Below are 22632 nucleotides of genomic sequence, written 5' to 3'. Positions count from 1 at the left end.
GGAAAATATCTTACGTGCTTCCTCCAGTTCTTATGTTCTCTCCTAAACACCTTTGGTAGCTCTTCCATAGCAGCGAGCTGAAAGTTCACTATTCTGCTTGAGTTCCTTGTGACTGTCTGAATGTAGCTTTGGGTCTCTACCTGAGAGACAGTCTGCCAAAAAGATGGAGGAAGGGCGTGTAACAGCAGACTGGTGCTGCAAAATTCTTTTACAGAAACACCAAAATGTAGCATGAGCTAAGACAGCAGAGTATAAAATTATGTAAGTACCCAAAGAGACAGGGAGGCCAAAACATTCTCAGGAGTTGTACGATGTGCATCTGAATATATCATCAGAAGTTTTCACATGGCTAATTTTGAAAAACTAGAACTACCCCACCACCAGATAGGATCCTTTCCCAGCCAGAGTGGAAAAAGGGAATGTGTGTGGGTCATGATCCAGCCCAAAGGTCTCTGCCAACCACTGTGAGAGAACTGGGTGGGATGGGATGGATTTTAGAGCAGCAGTGGTGGTGCCTCTGAGAACCAGTCTGCACCTCATTTACTATAAACAAACAAGTTAAGAAGGAGTTCTTGCTTTGATCTTTCAAAGCTTCGGATACTCCAAGGTCTGTGCCTAGCAGGAAATTAGTCAAACATCACGGGAAGCTACAAAAGCAAGATATGAGCCTATCCAAGCCTAAGCTGTTATCGAAGGCAGAGGTGAGTGAAGACACTATTTGGATAACCCTTGCTCAGGCATGGCAGCTCAGGCCTGCGTTGCAAGGCAAATATTTACCTACAGCCTAAACAAAGTCAGCGTTTCAAAACTTTGCTCAAAAATACTGCATAACAGTGAGCTGTTTCCTTGAACTTGCCTCAGAGAAGGGAAGATCCTGTGTCTAGCACCTATGTGGACTGTTCTCAGGAGACAAGCAGGAAGAAAATGAAGCCTCTGATCTGCTTTCTGGCTTTGTTCCTCATTTCTGGAGTAGGAAGCTTTGATCTCGTTATCGACGAAATCCCAGATGTGAGTATTGGAAGGCAGGGCTTAGGTCTCCCTTCCTTGCTGAAGTCAACGTTGAAGATACAGCTGACATTGGTGGGAGCAGGACTGGGTCATTGCTTCATAGCTCTGCTTATATCTCATGAATTCTCTTCTGCTTTTAGCTGTAAATGGGATTGTTCCGACAGTCGGTTTTCACCTGTCATTTGTGGGTTACTTTCTTTATATTACTAAAGTTGGGATGGTAAGGGCATAACTCCAAGTGTTTTTTCAAGCAGGGTTCATATTTTTACCTCATCTTTGCCTTTTCTAGTGGTTTTAACCTTTAAACATTCAAGTGGGCTTCTTTGCTCAGAACTTCAGAGTATTTTATAAACTGTATCCCTGGAATATCAGAGGCAGAGCACCTAGATATCTTTCTGGATGGGGTCTCCTCTCTGGACCACTATGAACTCCAGCAAATCTCCATATGGACTCAGGTTTTTGTAAGGGGGATTGAAAGATGGAGTTAAGATCCTATTGACTCTACATTCCACAGCAGAAGGATGAGGTAATTTACAGAAGAGCTTGTAATTTCTTCAGGTAATACAATGAAGAAAAGAAGTATAGTTATAAGTTTGACTCTGAAGCTGAGTCCAAATTTAAACACCTGGACTCAGGTGAGCTTAAGTTTGGGTGTCTACATCCATTTCCACACTGCAGTGTGTATTGCAATATTTTGTGAAGTTTGTAGGGATGATGTGAAGCTTTCTTTTCCTTTGGAAGATTAGCAAAAATAATTAGTGAGCAGAGACATCCTCTTTTTTTTTCTTCTTACAGCACTTGTCATGACACAGTGAGATTTTTGTCCTGAGTTTGTAATTCCCTGGAAAAATATTCCAGACTTAAGGTCCTTTCTAATCATAGATGCCATATCAGTTTAACATCAATGTGCTTAAGCAATTTAAGTTAATTTTGTGCAAATCTCTGTGTGCATGCTATCATACCAGTTGGAGAGCAACTCTTGAACTTAAACTTCTTTATTTCCACATATTAAACTTCTAACAAAGTATAGAGTACTGCTGTGGTGTAAGAACCATGCTTCTAATTGAATCAGTGCAGTTTGCACTTGGAAAAGACATTTTCTTTCATGGAACAATTTGATTCTCAGGTATATTAGTAAAAAAAAATGAAGAAAATTTAAACTAGTTTGAGCAGAATTCTCTGAACTTGCTGGTTTAAGTCAGACCAGTATCTGAAATGCTGTAGTTACCATGGCTGGACCCATCCTGATGACAGTCTGACTCTTGCTCTTTATGGTCATTTCAGTGAGTTAAATGTTACTCCTTGTTTCAGAAGAAAAGGCTGCAAAATTATAGTAAAGGCCATGATATCAAAAGAGTGTCTAGAGCTAGTTGGCCAGGGAGGGAAACTAAAAGTGTGAAGAGGCAGCATTTTGGTCTCCAGTGGTTTACACCATTGCTCCTCATTTGGACCTAAGGGAGGTAAATTCTCTCTGCAACTCTATTAGAGTGCTAATCAATAATGAGTGAAGTCATAAATCAAACAGTAAGGCAGCAGCAACATGTCTTTTTTCTCTTCCTCTTTCTTCTCTAGGAAGTGGAAAACCTGATTGATGTAGAAATCGATGGATTTCCTTCAAGCTCCAAGACGAGAAATGGCAGGTACCAGGTACAGTACCAGAAATGCTTCAAGAAGAGGGACGTAAGATGCCTGGGAGTTCTCTCCAGTTGACTTGTTCCATGACAAAGTTGTGAGTGTGCAACCAGGTGGCACCAGCAGGTCCTTATATGCACTGAGACCTCCACATCTCTTGCTGAGACAAGACCTACTACTATCCTTTATGTAGGACCTAGCACGAAAAGGCCTTGTTCCCTATCTGAGCTCCTAAGGAGCATCATACAGATGCTAAACAATGGAGGTACTTGTCTGTCTGACTTTGTCTGTGGGAATCATCCCATTGATACTGGTGAGGCTTTTCCATGAGGAAGTAGAAAAGCATGTTGGACATTGGCAATGTAGGCTGAAACCTTTCAGTCCTGCAGGTAGTCCATTCATTCACATTTAACTCAGGTCAAGAGGGTGCAGCACAGTGCCACATGGGTAATGAGCTGGTGGAGGCTGAGACTAGGGAAGAAAATTTGTTTCCAGCAGGTTGGTGGGTTGCAGATTATTGAATTCAGTCAGCTTCTGAAACAGAGGAGTTTAAAGCAGCATTCTAGGAGCTTTCTTGTGTTTTACTAAGTAGTAATTAACAATAATAATAATTAAATCAGTTGGTTTAAGGTATTAATTTCTATTGCACTGAATGAAAGAAATTATGATCAGGGTGGACCTTATCATCCACCTAAGCTCTAGTGCTGCCTTTTTTGATCTAGTTCAGTATAGTGAAAACGAAAGATCCTTTTCAGTACAGCTGGATTTCCCAGCATCATTAGTTAAGCCCAGACAAACATGGTTCTTCTTTATCCTAAAGTATTTTGAAAGAGACCTCACATAGAGTGTAACTGTAACTTACTGACACCTAAATCCCCATTACACTGCCAGAAAGGTGGAAGATATTAGCATAAATATGAATCAAGCCTGCTCATATTTCCCAGAGCAGTACATAAATAATATCACAGAATCACAGAATCATAGAATTATAGAATGTCTTGGCTTGGAAGGGACCTTTAAAGGTCATCTAGTCAAGTCCCCCTACAATAAGCAGGTACAACTCCAACTAGACCAGGTTGCTCAGAGCCCCATCAAGCTTGATCTTGAATCAGGGATGGGGCCTCCACCACCTCTCTGAGCAACCTGTTCCAGTGATCCACCACCCTCATATTAAAGAACTTTTTCCTCATGTCCAACTTAATCTATCCTTATCTAGCTTAAAACCATCACCCCTTGTCCTATCGTTAGATGCCCCAGTGAACAGCTCTTCCCCAGCCTTCTTATAGGGCCCTTCAGGTATTGGAAGGTGGCTATGAGGTCCCCCTGGAATCTTCTCTTCTTTAGGCTGAACAACCCCAGCTCCCTCAGCCTGTCTTCATCAGAGAGGTGCTCCAGCCCTTTGATCATTTTTGTGGCCCTCCTCTGGACATGCTCCAACAGGTCCACATTCTTCTTGTGTTGGGGCTTCTAGAGCTAGAATTTAATTATTTAATTTAATTTAATTTAACCATGATCTAAGCAGAAATCCTCTCTAGCTGCATTTCTTCAGGACATCATTTCTTTCCAACATGTCTGCATTAGTACCACATGCATTCTGCTGCTTCTGTTCTCTGACTTTCTGGATGGATACAGTGATACAGACATCTGCATGCAGTCATTTGCAGTTCTACCAGTGGTTTTATTATACAAGTTATTCCTTATGGTCCCACATATTATTTCCCATCCTTTACCTGTCAAATGAGTCTTTGCAAACCAGTAGAACTAAGATCTCAGCTACAGGATGACCTATCTTTGTGTTAGTTGAGTCACAATAAAAATTAATACATTAGTTTAAACTGAACTACTGAAAACATCTTGAGACAGCAGCCCTTAGCCAAGAGCAGGCACAGAGTTATTTATTGTTAATCACTAGAGGTGGGCTGTTTTCCAAATTATTGTTTTAGAGCTATGTTTCCCTACAGTGAGGTCACTAGCCCATTGGCAACAAGACAACAGAACTTCCCTGCAGACTCTCCTGATTAGCTCTAGATAGAAATAATTGTTTTCTATGTCCAGATCAGGTATTCTGGTGATAAACATTTGCTCCTGAGTAATTCCAAAAATATTGTGTCTCAGGTATGTGAATGGTCCTCGTGACCACAGAAACTGAGCACCTCATGGCCTGGAATGCAGGTAACCTTGTGGATCTCCATGTGATGGTGCACTGCTGTTATCTCTGGTTTGGAGACAGATAACGGAGCTCATGTCTAGACTTCAAGGCAGGATGTTCTGTAGCATGTCCTCCAGTCCTGGTCCTGATTTCTAACTGTTCAGAGCTAGATGAGGTCACAGCTGTTTCCTTACTGTCCCACCTTCCTGGTTTCTTCTTCATGAGAAACAACACAGGAAGGAAACATGGAAGGAGAGAGAGGGTAGAATCTAGAGGGCTGGAGAACTCCTAGAGCTTCTAGGGTATAAATGTGACCAGAAAGACCAGGACTCACCTTCAGCACTGCGGCGACAAACTCTGCCAAGGCCTTGGTTTGAAATTCTTGCACCTCACAGTAAGGGTCATCATCCCCAAAAGGAGTCTGAAGAGGCTGCAATGAAACTGCAGCATGTTAGAAGCTCCTTAGAAGTGGCTGACGTGAAAACAAGTGAAACCTTGAGGAAACAGCACCTCAAAGAACTGGGAGAACATGCCAGGTAGATCTCTTCCTCCTAGTTTCTCATGCTGGACATCTGCTTTTCAACCTTTTCCTTAATTTACAGATTCTTATGACCTTGCCTAGGAATTGTCATGACCCAGTGGAAAAGTAATTTCCTTCAAATGCAGCATAACTCTCTAAATTGCTTTCCTTGTTTTACTGAGTCACACCTCAGGAGCAGCCTGTGGACTGCAAGTTGAAAGCTATGGCAAGCCAGGCATCCCAGAGATGGCTGAAAACCTGCAATCCCTTGTAGTGGATTACCTCTTGCAGTGCATTTCTCCCTTAGACACCATGGCTTCTTCTTCCACAGACAGGAAAGGAGGAGTCAGGGTCAGCAGCCCTGGATACTAGTTAGGATGAAGTATCCAGTATCTTGATGGCAGACTGTGTAGTAGTCACAGTAATCATGCACAGTGATTTGAACAAAGATCATTATGGAAAGCTAAGTATCCATAACTTGTACAGATGTCAGGAGAAGATAAGTCTCAGTACTTGAACAGAGGGCCCACCATCTATCAAGATCAGATACTTAAAACAGTTTTTGATGCATTTGTCTCCACACTAATCAGCAATTAACCACATGTTAGATGGTCAACACTATCATTGCACATGATAGTGTTTCTGTGCAGTGTGGTCATCAGGAGATCTGGATGTGGTTCAAAGGCAAGGATCATCCATGAATCCTCATGCCAGAAACAGAATGAGTCCCATGTGCCACAGAAGTCCCTAAAAAGCCCACGTTCCCAGTAACCACACCAGCACTCAGACCTGAATGATAATTGTCTACAATTGTGTCCTCCTGACCTGTTGGAGTGGCTGTCCCCTGCAACCCTAGAGATCCTAAGGAGATAGTTGGCCTACCCCATATCTGATCTCTGACAACAACAGTGGGAGTCATTGTATGTGCAAGTAATAAATTCCTGTCCTCATCAGCACCTCCCCCTTCTCCTCCACCCTCACAAAAACAGACAGGAAGGAAACCTGGGCATCTTGAAAGCTTTATAACCATTTGTAAAGGGAGTTGGGAACCCTAAGCAATCCTGAGAACTGGAGAAGTACCACAATAAAGCAAATCCCTTCTGTGCTAAGGTCTTGGTCTTCATCTTTTCAAAATTATGTTTGTTTCAGTCAAGGTTTATTAGTCTTAATTTATGCTGGTGATTCTTCACAGTCTTGTTCTTTGTCAGATGTGAAGGGTCCAGTTCACTGCACAGTGACATCTGTGGGGTGTCAGGATGGACTATGCAATGACCAGCCCATCAGGCTTTGCAGAGGGTCTCTAAAGAGCCAGTGAACTCCCAGATCCTGAAATCCCAGTCTGGTTGTTTCAGGTGAAGCCTGTACAGCTAGTAAACAAAAATCCACATTTGTTCTCATGCAGGCAGAAATTCTGCAATCTGTCAATCTGGCTTTAAAGGATTCTTGAAATTATCTTCCTGTGACAGGTATTATCTTTTATGTAGCCTAAGATTTCCCTAGTAACAGTATTTTAATTAACTTCAAATAAACTTAGTGATGTGTAGCAAGCCTTATCATAGACTCATAGAATGTGTGGGCTTGGAAGGGAACTTTAAAGGTCATTTAGTCCAGCCCCCCCTGCAGTGCACAAAAACCTTTCTAAACAGATCAGGTTGCTCAGAGCCTTGTCAAGCCTGACCTCGAATGTTTCCAGTGATGGAGCCTTCACCACCTCTCTGGGCAACCTGTGCTAGTGCTTCCACCACCCTCACAGTAAAGAACTTCTTCCTAATATGCACCATGTGACTAATGCAGTTTTCGTGATCACATTCTGTGATTCTGGGTCCTCCTGGATTCGAGTGTGAATGAAATCTGAGATGAGATTGGTATCTTCTGGTACATTTTAATAATTCTTCCTATCTGAAATAGTCTCCTTAAGTTCCTGCTCGTCATCAGTGGAATTGAATGGCTCCGTTCAGTTGCCTGCATGTACAGATCTAGCAGTGTCTGAGACATCTTACTGGGTGTCAGATATCACACAAGACCTACAGAAGCCTCATGATCTCCTGGAGCCCCAGCTGAAGGCCAGGCTGGTACCCTGGGACACCTGCAGCAGTACTAGGTGCCCAGTCTTCAAATCAGTTCAGTCAGCTTGGCTTAGGGGCAAGACTCATTCAGACAAAGGGGAGCACCTATTGCCAGATCAAAGGCAACACTCCATCGACTGTAAAGAGCTGAGCTTGCCTAGTTGTGATGACAACACCCAAGCAGATACCTGCATTAAGCAATTGCATCTCCCCCTAGAACTAGGTGAGCCAAATCCCAGCCCAGTAGTTTAAATTTTAGGGAATTAAATGGAATTATTCCAGTGGTCATAAAATGTCACCACCTCGTTACAGAAATTTCAAAATGGAAATATTCATAGGGCAAGGGAGAAAAACAACCATTAATGAGCAGTTTCACCTCTTCTAAGCAGTGCATACATAACTAACTTCACATATATAAAAGAATATAAATGTAATATTGGTTGCACAATAGGGGCTTTTGTACAGACATACTGCATATAATACAGTAATATTTATTCTATAATATAAATTAAAACAAAATTATATTTAAAAGTCTGGGGTTTGAGGTTTTTCCACTTTCCCTAGAAAAATGAAAAGAGAATTTTTGTGTTAAGAGCTAGGGTTTCTGAGCATGACTTTTTGCTAGCATGTATTGCTCTCAGAAAGAGTGTTTTTGTTCTAGAAGAGAATGTTCTCTATAATAAACACGAGAGAAGAAGAGAGCTGTCCTTCTGGTTTTGATACCCTCTAAGTCACAGCTGGGAGATCCCATGCTCCAACATCCCATGCATAACTATGTCAAATAAGAAAAAAATGAATATGCACACTACGCCTGAGAACTCAAACTATTTCTGATCATCTTGGAAAGCAGCTTTTAGATGTTGCCACTCTCTGATCCCTGTTTTGAAACAGCCTCAACCTGTGTTCTTCCATTTGCTGAAATACATTCTCCTTTTTCTTTTCCAGCGAAGCACGTCTGACTGGGGGTATGTTGGAGATCTGGTGAGTTTTTTAATTCCTCTGTAAAAAAAAAAAACCACAAAAAAAACCTGACAAAGTGATTTTCTAGTTAACTATTTTTTTGGAAATCAATCCTTTTGTTTGCTCAGTTCCTTGTTTTTACTGCTGGTTGGCTATTAACCTATTTTCTTTAACCAGAGCACTGTTTGCACAATGCTGTTTGTACAACTGCTCTTGAAGGGAGAAGGGTATGGCAAATATGGAGGAATAAGCATCAAGCTTGATTAGACAAATGCAATATCTTAATATATCTTAATACTGTTCTCCCATTGCCATGGTTTAACCCTTTACAAGACTAGACCAGTAACCAGTGCTTCAGGTCTCCTTTATTTAGGACCTTTATTGAAAATTCAAGCTCTCTCCTCCTCAGTATATGATGTTGAAGATTACCATGTACCCTTCCATGCTGGATTACACCAACTGAGTCATTCCAAGAACTGCTTGCATGGTCAGAAGAAAGGAAAACCTTCCAGCTTAGTCAATTCCCCCTTTCAGATGAAATGTTATAATAAACTATATTCACAGGAGTATCCTGAAACAATTACCAGGTAATTTGTGGAGGTGTCTTGAACTTGAGCTCACGGCCCATCTGGCTGCCATATTGTAATGAACAGTAGTTGGAAAAAAAGGCACTGAGACTATAAAAGGGGTTGATATTGTCCTCTAGGGCACATTTTCCAGCTGTGCCCCAAATTTATAGAGCAATTTTGTCAATTACAGGTGGAAGACGATGACAAGATAGGTCTTTACAGCTACAAAGTTCAATCCACAATCACATCACGGTTGGCCAACACAATGATCCAAGCCAAAATGGTGAATAATGCCAAACGGTCCCAGCACATAGTGTTTGATGTACAAGTTCCCAAAGGAGCTTTTATTGACAATTTTACTATGTAAGTAGTGGGAAGGTATCAGCCTTGTACTCTGGTAGTGTCAGTGAATGTGGTGGCAGAAACTGGTGGGAGAGAGGTATTTTTTGAAGCAAAACATGTCGTTATTGTCTGGTTCCAGTGTGATTTTAGCAGGCTGTCTCAAAGAAAAAAGGCTCATGTCATCATGGAATGGTTGGGGATGGAAAGGACCTTAAAGATCTTCTAGGTCCAACCTACCTGTATGGGCAGGGACACCTTCCACTAGATCTGTTTGCTCAGAGCCCCATCCAACCTGGCCTTGAACATTTCCAGGGATGGGGCTTCCACGGCTTCCCTGGGCAACTTGTTCCAATGTCTCCCCACCCTCACATTAAGGAATTTCCTCCAAATGTCTAACCTAAATCTCCCCTCTTCCAGTTTTGATCCATTGCCCCTTGTCCTCTCACTACAAGCCCTTGTAAAAATCCCTCCCCAGCTTTCCTGTAGTCCCTTCAGGTATTGGAAGGCTGCTATGAGGTCTCCCTGGAGCCTTCTGTTCTCCAGGCTGAACAACCCCAACTCTCTCAGCCTGTCTTCATAGGAGAGGTGCTCCAGCCCTCTGATTATCTTCATGGCCTTCCTCTGGATTTGCTCCAAGAGTTCCATATCTTTCTTATGTTGAGGGCTCCAGAACTGGACACAGTACTCCTGGTGGGGTCATACTGTCTGTTGGTCCATTTCCCCTTCTCCAGTGATTATTGGGCCATTGGCCAACATCAACAACATTTGACAAAAGGACAAAAGTGTCAAATAGGCAAAGGTCTCACCTGTCTTGTGCAAGATGGCACCAGATCAAAGGAGAGAAAGAGACCCAAATTAGAGACCTCACTGAACAGAATGAAACTAGGCTGGTTCAGTGCCCATTCAGAGAGGCAGCAGCCAGCTTGCTGGTCAGCAGACACTTCCTGATCCTTGTTCCAAAACAGCCATAACATGAGTTGTGGGCCTGCCCTGCTCAAAGGACAGGAAAGTGTGAAGGAGGTGGAGGAGAGCAGACCCTCCTCAGAGTACAAGACTGCTGACTACTTGAAATGAAAGAACAGGCAAGGAAAAAGATACAGATCTAGTGGAAACCAGACTTGATCACCTTGGGGTTAAACAAGAGCCTTATTATTTTATTTCCCACCAGATTAGATTTCACTGATGTTTTTCTAAATAGAAGAAACAGTTGTTGACTGTGAAGTTGTTTCTTTTGTAAACTGACTATGCTTCTCTCTCCTAGGGATGTCAATGGTATAACATTTACCAGCAAAATTCGTGAGAAATCTGAAGCCAGGAAAATGTACTCTCAAGCAAAAGCCAAAGGCAAAGCTGCTGGAATAGTAAGGTATAAAAACTTTGGCATATGGTTGTTGTACTGAACTTATTCACAGGAGAACTGAGATGACCCATCCCAGGAAGGGCTAGAGGAGGGAGAATCCTGGAAATGAAAATGAGTCCAAGAGGCAGGTTTTGCTTAATTACAGCAACTCTGATATTTAATTGCCAAAGACTTGGCTTGAGTTCCTGCTTTCAGCTTGATAAAATATACTGTGCTAACAGAGAGCTGCAGTTCCCTGCTACAGGCCACAGCTAGAATAAGACCCAGCAAACACTTAACTCTAAACCAAAATGCAAAGAAGCTCTTTTTCTCCTTGCATTTTCTCAAAATAACCCCACAGCTGACTTTTTAGGAGCAACGCCTTGGATATGGAAAACTTCAAAACTGAAGTGAATGTGCCCCCAGGGACAAGGATCCAATTTGAACTTCATTACCATGAAATGATTCGAAGGAAACTGAGCTCCTATGAGCACATCATCTCTGTGAAGCCAGGACGCCTGGCAAAGCACATGGAGGTAAAGTAGAGCTGGTGTGTGTAGGCAGCACCCCACAGGTGAATCCTCATGGAGAAACCAGCCAAGGTTCCTCTGAGCCCCACAATAGGATATTTCATCTATAGTTCAGTACAAATAACTTCAAGGTCACTGTGTAGATCAGCATGAGGCACTTCAAATCTGGAGTTACATGTGAGGAATGAATGTGTCCTGCCTCCTCTTGTGCTAACACAGTTGGGCATCTCCTGAATTGGGACTGACTCATGTCAGAATCACTTGGGCAAACAAGCTTTAGCCTATATATACCCTTGTGTAAACTTGCCTTGACTGGAGGAAAACAAAGTATATTTGTGGATTTTTTGGAACAGTGCTCTTCATAAGGATCCCAACTTCATAAGATAGTGTCCTATGAGAGTAGATGTTGTCTGAATGACAGCCCATCCACAACTGCTGCCAGAAGATTGTCTTATTCTTTCTTTCTTTCTTAAACATACTCAAGGAACGGATGACACCTCTGTCATCCATCAACAGATACAGGACACAGAGCTAGACAGACATTTCCATCTGGCCATTCTCAAGTTTCTGTTTCAGAAATATTGTCCTCAGCTTTCCACGGCTTCAGCACAAGCTGTGTATGAAAGTTTGTTGCTCACATTTCCTTGGTGCAGGTTGTGACCTGCTTCAAGCTGCCCAAAGGCCTGAGTTAATCTTACTGAAAAGGATGCCAGGTCCTGTCTTTTAGTAGTCTCAGTAACTATGCAGAAACACAACCAGAAAAAAGCCCTTATCTCAGGCTGATGGGATAAAACCTTTATTTTCCAAATCACCTTGTTCACCCAACCTAAAGGGAAAACACTCTGTCCTTTCAATGTCATGAGTGGGAAGGAAGAGAACTCAACAGTTGTGAGAACTCATGGTCTTCCTGGTCTCCTAACCCAAAGCAACACTTAGGCAGACTCTCTTCATGCTTCTTCCAAGCTTACAACATAAACAATGGTATCACACTTGATTCCTATCCCACCACTTGCCCCAGGGAGTGAGAGAGAGAGAGAAAGAATGAGAATTTCCATCAAATTCTTTTGAATTTTTTAATATCTTTGATTTTTACCTTTCCTTCATAGTTTCTTTTCAGCATCCCCACCACAAATGAGACTAGCCCCACTGCAGCATCCTCAAGGACAACCCCACCCCTCAGCTGAAGTTTTCTTTTGGAGGGTTCCCAAGATCTTAGTACAACACAGGCACTGCTCCACACTAAATGTCCTCCCTTCCTGCCTCCAGGTGGACGTCCGCATTATTGAGCCGCAGGGAATTCGTTACGTGCACGTTCCTAATTCACTCGGAGATCATTTTGATGGCATCACCAGCATCTCCAAGGGAGAGAAAAAGGTAATAGTCACAGACTGGAAATAACATGAGCACTGTGGGTTCCACACATGTTCCTACGCAGTGGCGATATTTTTTTCATCCATGCTGGAAGCATGAGAAAATCTGGCAAAAAAATATGGTGTCTTCATTATCGATGCCTAAATGGAGGCACAAGATGCTCAAATGTTACTGTGACAGCAGGAGAAAAATAGTGTGTAGTCCATCCATTCTAAAGCCTTTGATTTGTAATTCTGGAGGAGCAATGCTCTGAGATTGCTGGATGTGAAAAGGGCAGGGGATTAATATCGAGCAGAAAAAGCATTCTGGAATAACTCCACAAGCTCAGTTTCAACTGAGAACATCTGCATAGGGACTTATTTTAGGCTTGTTCTTTTCCTTAGCATGTGTGCATAGGTAAACCCTAAACTACAAAGAAGTTTTCCTCATGAAGCCTCAAGCAGTGGCTCTGGGAGGGTACAACACTTCTTATTCTCATGTAGACACCTAACACAGAGTACGTGCACCAGGCCCCAAAAGCCTGTCTGTACTACTATAATAATGTATCAGGCAGCATTGTTTCTCAATGTCCAGGTCCAACTTTATGTCTCATTCAGCCACACTCCTAGTTTAGCAAATTATTTCAGAGGTAATGTAGACAGATAACCTCTGACAACGTTTAATTATGGATTTGAAGGCAAATAAGGGAACACTAATTCAGAACCCCATTGAGCTGTTATTATTCTGCTCATTTCAATTATCTGTTGCTATTATTAAACTTCACTGGGACAGAAATATTTTTAATGACATATGTTACTAGGATATAGCAAAATATTGCCAATACTGAGATAGTCTCAAGCAGTCTTGTTCATAACATTAATGCAGAGAGAATTTTCACATATTCCAAAGTCCTAACATTATAAGGAATTTCCTGTGCAAGGACAAGGCCCTTTGAGTGTCTAAGAAAGCCTGTTGCTGGCTAAATATATTATGTCTTCTCCTCTCAGGAAATTCCAAGTTATCCAGTCAAAGCAGAGAAATAACACCCTAAAGCCTGCACAACCAAACAAACATGTGACTAGTGAAAATGATTTTTAGTACTACATTTAAAAACAAATTACAAGCTGTTTGGGAAAAAAAAAAAAAAACACAATCAATTGAAAACATATATTTTAAAGTTAGAAAAAATTGAGGATACTTTCAACTAGGAAAATGTTACATGAGCCAACATATTAGTTACTAGAAATGGATTGCACAGCTCTCATGGAAATATTTAGTGTTGTAGATCCAGGTCACCATGTTTGTATCACAGTTGCTACAACTGATTCAACATATCCAGGCAAACCTCAGTGCTGCTTTTCTTTTGAAGTGACGAAGTCCATTTTCTGCTTAAACTAAGTGCTCATGAAATAAAATATTTCATCATAAGCACTTGAACTTTGTTTGAATGATCCACTTCTGACACATCTGATTGACTGACGACCACTTCTCATCTCAAGGCTCATGTCTCTTTCAAGCCAACCATGGCTCAGCAACGAAAGTGCCCCACGTGCTCATCCACAGCAGTAGATGGAAATTTTGTGGTGCAATATGATGTCAACAGAGAAACTACAGGTGGAGAATTGGAAGTAAGTGCTGCTGTTTAACTGGGAAGGGAGACCTGTGAAATCTGTGGGGTAATAGTTTTAAACTGAAAGAAGGGAGATTTAGGTTAGAGATTAGGAGGAAATTCTTTAGTGTGAGGGTGGTGAGACACTGGAACAGGCTGCCCAGAGAAGTTGTGGAAGCTCCATCCCTAGAAGCATTCAAGGCCAGGTTGTGTGGGGATTAGAACAACCTGATCTGGTGGGAGGTGTCCTTGTCCATGCAGAGAAGTTGGAACTTCAAAGTCCCTTCCAACTCTAACCATTCTATGATTCTATGATTCTATGAATACAATACTTGCTGTCATTTAGTGAACTGTGCTAAAGAAACTTCATCATTCAGGAGAATAAGCATAAGAGCAAGCTCTCCAGTTGAAAGCACAGAGGGATTTTAAGTGGGCAGAATGGATTTCCTTGATTTATGACTAAGACATAGTCCTACGTACAGGCAGGAGCAGATTCCTGTCTTGTGCAAAAGCCAATGTCTTTTATACCTAACAACACTCTGGTAATTCAATGCTGAATCAGAGGACAGAGTCATTGGAAGCTGTACCAATAAAAAGTAAGGAGACAACCAGAACATCACTATTGTTATGTTAACATGAAGCACTGTCGAATTATTACAGACAGAACAGTCTTTTTCAAAACATTTTTCATTCCTCCCTATGCTAGTGCACGGCAGCTGTCTGAGAACCAGGCTGTGCTTCCTTGATAAAAAATAAGGACTGTGGAGCATAAATAGTGTAAGGCTACAAATGCAGAGATGTACAGAGCTGAAAGACAGGCCCATAAAGAAGAATAACACTTTCTGTTCTGCCATTGTCCTGGATTTTCTGACATTTTCACTGTAACTCACATCACTGTGAATATTTCTGTTTCATTTTGCAGATATTTAATGGTTATTTTATTCACTTCTTTGCTCCGGAAAATCTTGATCCTCTGCCCAAAAACATTTTATTTGTTATAGACGTCAGTGGCTCCATGTGGGGACTGAAAATGAAACAAGTAAGTGTTTGACCTCTATTGTAACACAAACCTTCTGCCAACTTTTCCCATGGGCTTTACCACACAATTCTTTAGCAGACAGGCACTTAAAATCACCAGCTAAGTTATTTAAACTTTACTCCATCAAATGCCTCACTGAATTTGGAGAGAATTTAGTCCATCAAAAACATAATGATTTTACTCTTCATTTAGAATGCTCCTCCATGCTGTAAGGAAGAGGTGATGACATCAGAATACAGATTTTAGCTCTAACTTAAAATTTTAATTGACAGCTCACATTTTGTAAAACATTTGGCAAAACATTTTGCAAAGGCTCTGGTCCCCCTTTTCTCTAATCTCCTCCACTGAATACTAGGAAAGTCTCAGTGAGGATAGTACACCCTTGATTTCCAAAGGTTTGGACAAATTGCTGACAGCCCACTGAAGAGCAGAGAGAATTGTTTAGACAGCATAACCCATGGGGAGGGGGGAGAAATGCAAAAAAATATAATGTTTTCATCTGCAAAATTAAAAGACTTGGAGAGACACAATAAGCCTCCAAATATGCAAGCAATTGTTCTAAAAGGGAATCTCATCAATTGACATTCATGCCTACCCAGGGTAGAATAAGATGGAATCAGACGGATTTACAGCAGGAGAGAATGATACGAAATATTAGGGAAAACTTTGTAGTGCTGAGGGGGGAGTTCAGGAGTTTATGTGTGAGGTGTCAATGAGGGTTTTAAGAACGGGGTTGATAAATATTAGTCAGGATGATCTAGGTATATTTGAATTTGCTGTGGAGCGTAATACCAAGGCTTGGCAGATTGCTTCCTTGGGGAAATCAGTGCTGCAGAACTGGGACACTGGGTCATTGTCACTTGTTTAACTCACACATCTTCAAACAGATGTTACCCAGCCTTAAATGACAGCATTGCAGGCAGAGCTCAGACTCCTGAGCTGATATGAGCAATTCCTCTCTTCTGAACCATCGTGACTCACAAACTGCTTCTCTCTCTCACCTCACTCTGGTAGCAGGAGTTAAGCAAGCAGGGGTTGAGTCATACTGGTTTGTTCTTCCTAATTGTATTTTTTCTGTGTTTCTTTGGAGAAAAGTTCAACTTTGTAGAAGTGAAAATTAAAAGAAAAAAAAAGAGATATAGCAGATCCCGTTTTGGATTTCAGTGCTCATTCATCTGAGACATCTGTTTGCTTGTAGTCACAAGTTAAGAAGATGCTTTCAGCAAGAGGAAGGATAAACACAACTTCTCTTAAATTTCTTGTTCTCAGACCATCGAGGCCATGAAGGCAATACTGAGTGAGCTCCGTGCTGCTGATCAGTTCTCCCTGATTGACTTCAACCACAATGTTCGATGTTGGAGAGACAATCTAGTCTCAGCCACCCCATCCCAGGTTGAAGATGCTAAGAAGTACATCCAGGCAATCCATCCTAACGGGGGTATGAGGTTTTGATTGCAAGGTGCTCATGGAGTCAGAGGTCACAGGAACGGGTACTTCAGACATCGTTCAGATTGGCCAAATGTTCCTAAAAAAAAAAAGCCTGATTCCCAAGATGGGGAAAGCATGTGCTGGGGCTAAAGCAGAGCAAGGATTCCAGTGTATTGTGTCAGCTGGTGGGTTGGCATTTCTTTCTTCTGAATAAGCTAGAACAGATAGTACATAGCCCATGGAACAACTGCCTTTAATCTATAGGTTCTACCTCCAGCCTCCCAGATCCCAAATATCCTTGGAAGACCAAGGCTGTCCCATGCCTTTTTAAAGCAGTTCATAAGCAGCTCAGGGTCTCCATTGGCTGTAAATTGTAGATACCATGATCTATTAAACATTGCCTTGGGCAAAATGTTAATAATTTTTGTGCTTTCATTCCCTGTCTGATAAGCAAAGACAGTGGACTTTTTCAGCCTTACAGCTCTCTGGATATTTCATTTGTTAGGGCTTGAGCTACTTCTACAGAAAGAGCTCATGATCTTTTAAATCTGTTGCTCTCTGAAGTGCAGTTCTGGTCTAGGTGTCCAGTTATTTGTGTACCAACTATATGTAGAGGCTCTACCCAACAGCAGAGCCTTCTGGTGCTGTGATACCTTCTTTCCCAGAAAATTTACAGGCAACATGTAAGGTAGGATCAACATGAAGTTCTAAACGTGTCTGAGATCATCAGTGTGCTGGGAATAGGAACCCATGTTAGAAATATGAGGGCCTCATAAGTCTGACTTTGTTACCTCAAAAGAATTGCTAGGAGACCTGCTCCTGTCCAGCAAAGTCAATTTGCAATGCAGCATTTTATTGTCCTGTCTCTGGAGCCAGTATTATTTTTCTTTCTTTACAAACAAAAGGTCTGTTTTCTGAGTGCTCAGCCTTCCTACTCCTGTCCTTCTTATAGTAATTTTTTACTCTTTCCCTTCTGTGCCACAAGCTAAACCTTTAGACAGGCTCAGTCAACATACACCTCTTCTTTTCCAATCAAGATGTGCAAGGAACAGGCTGATGTCAGACAAGAAAGTTTCTTCATGTTCTCATTCAATCGTCTGCCTGCAAACTCCCTACTTCTCCCACAGTGAACAGTTCCCAACACTACAAATGGTCCCAGTGGAATTAGTGAAGGGGGAAGAAGGGATAACATGGGGATGACAGTCTTGAATGAAAAAAGGAACCTGGGTGAAGCAGATGTACCATAAGCATCACAGAGGAGGGGTTTTGCTGCCTTGGTCTCAGGTCTTATCCGAGCTAATTAATTCCACTAGACTCTTAGAACTGATCTGGATCTGACAAGAGACTTGGCAATAATCAAACTTGTTTTCTTCCTTGTGTCTTTGTCAGGCACAAATATCAATGAAGCTCTTCTCCGAGCCACATTCATCCTGAACGAAGCCCAAAATTTAGGCATGTTGGACCCCAACTCAGTCTCCATGATCGTATTGGTGTCTGATGGAGACCCAACAGTAGGTAAGGATCCTACTTTAGGTGAGAAGAAAGGCCAGTAAGACTAGCCTGAGAAAAGCACGTAACACGTAGACACTTGGACAGTAAGTTTAAAAAAAATCTGTTTCCCATTTTTCCAGTGCCTGTGCTGCTCTTTTGCCAAGGGCTGTAGGTGCCATGGGGCTTTGCACAGAAACTTAAAAAGAAATTTGAGAAGTAGATTTTATTATGCAAATTATGTACTCCTTGCAATTACAGAGATGCACCAGTCCTGTAGGAGAGCTAATCACAATAACCTTCAGAAAAAATGTCCTCTTCCAATGCCCTTACCCCACACGGATCTGTGCAGTCCCAAGTCTAACTACAAAATCAGCAAAATAAAGTAGAAGGCAAATTAATTTTGATTGGATTTGGTAGAAGTCAAAAGCAATCATTTGCCACAAGCTTCCAGCCCAGAAGAGGCTGACATTAAATATAAGTCTGAAAAAAGTCAGTCCCAATAGTAGCAGAAAACATCTGAAGTACGAGAAATAAACCTTTATGGGGATGTCTTAGTCTCCAGAGAGCTTGGAGCAGTAATTCTGGGAGAAGTCTAGATGTGTTATAATCACACACTCCCCAGGAAGTTAGTAAGGGCCCTGGATATGCAAAGAATACTCCTCAGTTACCTAGAAAAAGAGTTCAAAAGAATCATCAACAGTTCATTAGTCTCCATCCAGGAGAAGATCTAATGTCTCTGTAGGCACTTCAAGATGGAGTTCTGGCATCTGAGCTGGTTGTCTAGATTTCCCTTGTATTAAGAGAGAGACAGAGACACTGGAAGAACATGAATGCCCTTACCTGGATGGTGACTTGTTCTGTTGCTCAGATGGGTGTCCCCCTTTGTGTGTCTCCAAGGTGAGCTAAAGCTGACAACGATCCAGAAGAACGTGAAGCAGAGCATAAAGGATGAGTTCTCTCTCTTCTGCCTTGGGATCGGCTTCGATGTCGATTACGATTTCCTGCAGAGAATCGCAACCGACAACCGTGGCATGGCCCAGAGGATTTTTGGGAATCAGGAGACTTCTGCCCAAATGAAGGTAAGTTTCCAGCCCATTGCCTCTATACTGAGGGTCCAGTTCTGTTCACAGCTGTGGAGCTGGATAACTCCACTAGGAAGAGTGGAGACACTGTAGGTTCCTAGGAGAGGTTACAAAATGCATTGTTTCTTCTGGAGACTCCTGCAAGATGACAGTCATGCACTGTGTGTGCACAGGAACACTGGAAGACACTGGAACAGGTTGGTGAGACACTGGAAGGGGGTGCCCTGGGAGGCTGTGGAGGCTTCATCCCTGGAGGTGTTCAGGGGTGGGTTGGATGGGACTCTGGACAACGTGATCTACTGGGAGGTGTCCTTGCCCATGGCAGGGGGGTTGGACCTAGATGATCTTTGGGGTCCCTTCCAACCCAAACCATTCTATGGTTCTATGATTTTATGAACTTAAGTGCTCCCAGTTACAGTTTTTGTAGTATCTATAATACATACTTTACTGCTCTGTGTAGGATTTATATTCCATAAAACAGTCCTAACCATAAAAATAAAAGATCTGAATCAAAGTTAAGGCCTGGATTTCACCTCAGATCACTTCAGCACTAACAAGAGTCCTAGACTAGCTGTGTGTCTTACACAGTAGCCAAGAGCTGACCAACCTGATGATAGATTCAGGCCCATATATGCCTGTGCTCAAGCCTTGCAGGTCTAGGAAGAACACAGTCCATGGGCTTCCAAACATCCTTTGACTTCTGCAACACTTGGACCAGATCTTCTTGATGCACCCCCTTACTAAGATCTAAGTATAAAGGCATCTGCATTCACTGGGACAAGAAAAGTCCCACTTGCCCATTAGGGCTCCTGGTTTTGCCACCTGCTGTCCTTTCAGTGAGAGTGGCACATGTGGGAAATTTGCTTTGGGCACAGCAGACTCACTTGTCTGTCTCTCTCCCTCTCAGAACTTCTACAACCAGGTCTCCACCCCACTCTTGAAGAAGATCCAGTTCAACTACCCTGACGAATCAGTGTCAGATGTCACCCAAAGCAGCTTCCACAACTACTTTGGTGGCTCAGAGATAGTAGTGGCCGGGAAGGTCGACACGGAAAACCTGCAGCACTTGGAAAGCATCGTCACAGCGACAGCAGTGAGTGAGGGTGTCCCTGGGATACCTGCTCTTGGGGTCTGGGCTGGTTTATTCACTTGTACACAGTCTCCTTGCTGGAGGTAATTGCCAGCAGAGTATGTTGTCCACTTGGGTGCTGGGTGGGACTGTGAAGGAATTCGGGGGAGGGTTGTCTAGCAATAGCTTCAAGTGCAGTCATGGATAGTCACTCCCCACATCCTGCCAGAGAAACTTCCTTTAAATAGATGTACCACACAAACTTCAATTGCAAACCAGACTAAGACTATGAAGTCCTCCATTCATATTTTGTGAAGGTGCAGAGGAGATCCCCTAAGGTAGCTCCTTTCATGGTTGGATCTCCTGCTGTTGGGGAGTTCAAGCTGGTGGATCTACAGTGTCAAGTCCTAGCACGGTCCTTTTATGCTCTGCTTTGTGGCATGTGTGAAGGGAGTTTCCCCATGTTTTCAGGGCTGCTCTTCCAGATGGAGTGGGATAGGGTGGTAATACTACATCCAGATCCTACTTTCTGCAGAGGAACTGAAATACTCTCACTCTTACAGGACTTCGGAGTTGCCATTTGTTAGTTGTTGGAAAAAATAAAATATGTTCAATTTCTTCCCTGCCCAAAGACAGTGCAGTCCAAAGGTCTGTGGGAGAAAGTAGAATTTGGTTCCTGTTCCTGAATAGGAATTGAATGTGAAAAAGTCTGAAGGGAGGATAGCAGAGTTCTGTTAAGAGTGTCTTCTTCTGGCATGTGGTAGCACCCTCTTTGGCTATTGCTGACAGGTCCTTTTTCTGTTTTAATTCAGTCACAGAAATGTCTTTAACAATAGACGCTCTTGCTACAGCTCTTCTCCTCGTGGCAGTCAGGCCAACAGTGCTGGGACTTTCTGATCTAGAAGTCACCATGGGCAGAGCCAGAGTGGATCCTAAGAGGGGAACCCAAAGGCACCCCATTCTCCTGGCTCACCCTCCATTATCTTTATCTCCCATTGATTGTGTAGGCAAATGCAGAGCTGGTCATGGAAACCCTGCGAGATGTTGAAGAACTGGATGGCTTCATGAAGAAAGACAAATATGCAGATCCTGAATTCACTAGGAAGCTGTGGGCCTATCTGACTGTCAACCAGATGATGGCAGAGAGGTGAGGAGAGATGTGGTCTGTGATGGGAGGAAAGAGAAGCTTGGGAGCAATCTGGTTCTCTCTGAGACCACAGCCATAAAGCTGCCCTGGGTGGTTGAAATGGGTAAGGTAAACAAAACAAAATTAAGACGTGATATCTTCAGCCACATTCCTCCTGGTTTTAGTACTCACAAATATCAGGGAACAGAGTTTTGGAACAGTTAATTAGAGGAAGAAGAATCAAACAGACCTGGCTGTGGGGCTGAGTGAATGAAATGAACGAGAGATTTGCCTTATGAGCCTGAATGAAAGCCACGGACGGGTTCAGGATGAGTCCCTTCTGAAGCAGAAGAGGTCTGCTGAGACTGGGAGATGGACTGGGCTTCTTTGAGTTCAAGCCAAACCTCACAGAAGCCAAAAATAGTCTTCTAGAGAGTGCAATCACACATCCCTCCCCCTTTTCTTGCGATACCCACCGGTTTGACTCTATGACCACTCTGGAAGAATTGTCATGGCAGCTGCCCTGCAGAGCTGCTAACCATGCCTTCTGTTTCATTTGCCACTCAGAAACGCAGCCCCCACTGCAGCTTTGAAGAGGAACATCACCAAAACCATCCTACAGATGTCTCTTGACCATCATATTGTTACCCCCTTCACAGCTATGCTGATAGAGAATGCTGATCAGGATGAGATCATGCTGGCAGACCAGCCCAAAGACCCCAGAAGGGGCTGCTGCCCAGGTCAGTGTCCCAGTCTGTCCACTACTCTACCTCTGATTTTGGCTTTGTTCTTGTGTGAGAAGAACAACTGTGATCGTTGTTTACTCCAGGTGTTTGTGCTTATAGGATAGACTGCATTTTCAGCAAAAAAGTGACCAAGTCTTCAACCAGTTTGAGAACATTCTGTTATGCCAGAGTTCCTTGGAGCCATTGGCTTCAGGGAGGACTGAATGTGCCAACACTGCAATGACAAGGTTTCCAGTAAGCCTACAGTGTCACAGGTTGAGCTATCTAGTTCCCTGCACAACTTGCACTGAAGATGTAAAATCGACCAAACTGTATTTTGTCACCACTTTGAAGCCTTGGAAGCTTCCTAAGATTGTTATCAATCCACCACAAGCCAGCATGGAATCCAAGTTGTTTTAACAACAATGTCCCTCATTAATTACACTTCTGGATTATAAATCCATTCTGGGGTCCTTATACCTAGCCAAATGAGGCTTGTTCTGGTGGTATATATGTGGTATATACCTATACAGTAGGGTCTGGAAGAGGTTGCCTGGAGAAGTTGTTGAAGCCCCATCCCTGGAAGTGTTCAAGGCCA

At 42.7% G+C, this 22632-nt stretch overlaps 1 protein-coding gene across 1 annotated transcript in view; it reads left to right on the top strand.

Moving 5' to 3' along the window:
* The first annotated feature begins 823 nt into the window (after positions 1 to 823).
* ITIH2 (inter-alpha-trypsin inhibitor heavy chain 2) overlaps positions 824 to 22632 on the top strand; it is a 30294-nt gene continuing 8485 nt past the window's right edge. The window contains exons 1-15 of the mRNA XM_051637519.1: positions 824 to 1008; positions 2581 to 2655; positions 8321 to 8356; positions 9095 to 9267; positions 10508 to 10612; positions 10959 to 11121; positions 12382 to 12489; positions 13965 to 14093; positions 14997 to 15113; positions 16383 to 16551; positions 17931 to 18056; positions 18930 to 19111; positions 20022 to 20207; positions 21191 to 21330; positions 21877 to 22049. Coding sequence (XP_051493479.1) covers positions 925 to 1008; positions 2581 to 2655; positions 8321 to 8356; positions 9095 to 9267; positions 10508 to 10612; positions 10959 to 11121; positions 12382 to 12489; positions 13965 to 14093; positions 14997 to 15113; positions 16383 to 16551; positions 17931 to 18056; positions 18930 to 19111; positions 20022 to 20207; positions 21191 to 21330; positions 21877 to 22049 — 1966 coding nt within the window. The 5' untranslated portion in view covers positions 824 to 924. The remainder of the gene's footprint in view (positions 1009 to 2580; positions 2656 to 8320; positions 8357 to 9094; positions 9268 to 10507; positions 10613 to 10958; positions 11122 to 12381; positions 12490 to 13964; positions 14094 to 14996; positions 15114 to 16382; positions 16552 to 17930; positions 18057 to 18929; positions 19112 to 20021; positions 20208 to 21190; positions 21331 to 21876; positions 22050 to 22632) is intronic.

Source organism: Apus apus, chromosome 1 (genome assembly GCF_020740795.1).
Source record: "Apus apus isolate bApuApu2 chromosome 1, bApuApu2.pri.cur, whole genome shotgun sequence".
Taxonomy (NCBI): Eukaryota; Metazoa; Chordata; class Aves; order Apodiformes; family Apodidae; genus Apus; species Apus apus.
This window is presented reverse-complemented; position numbering and strand designations above follow the sequence as displayed.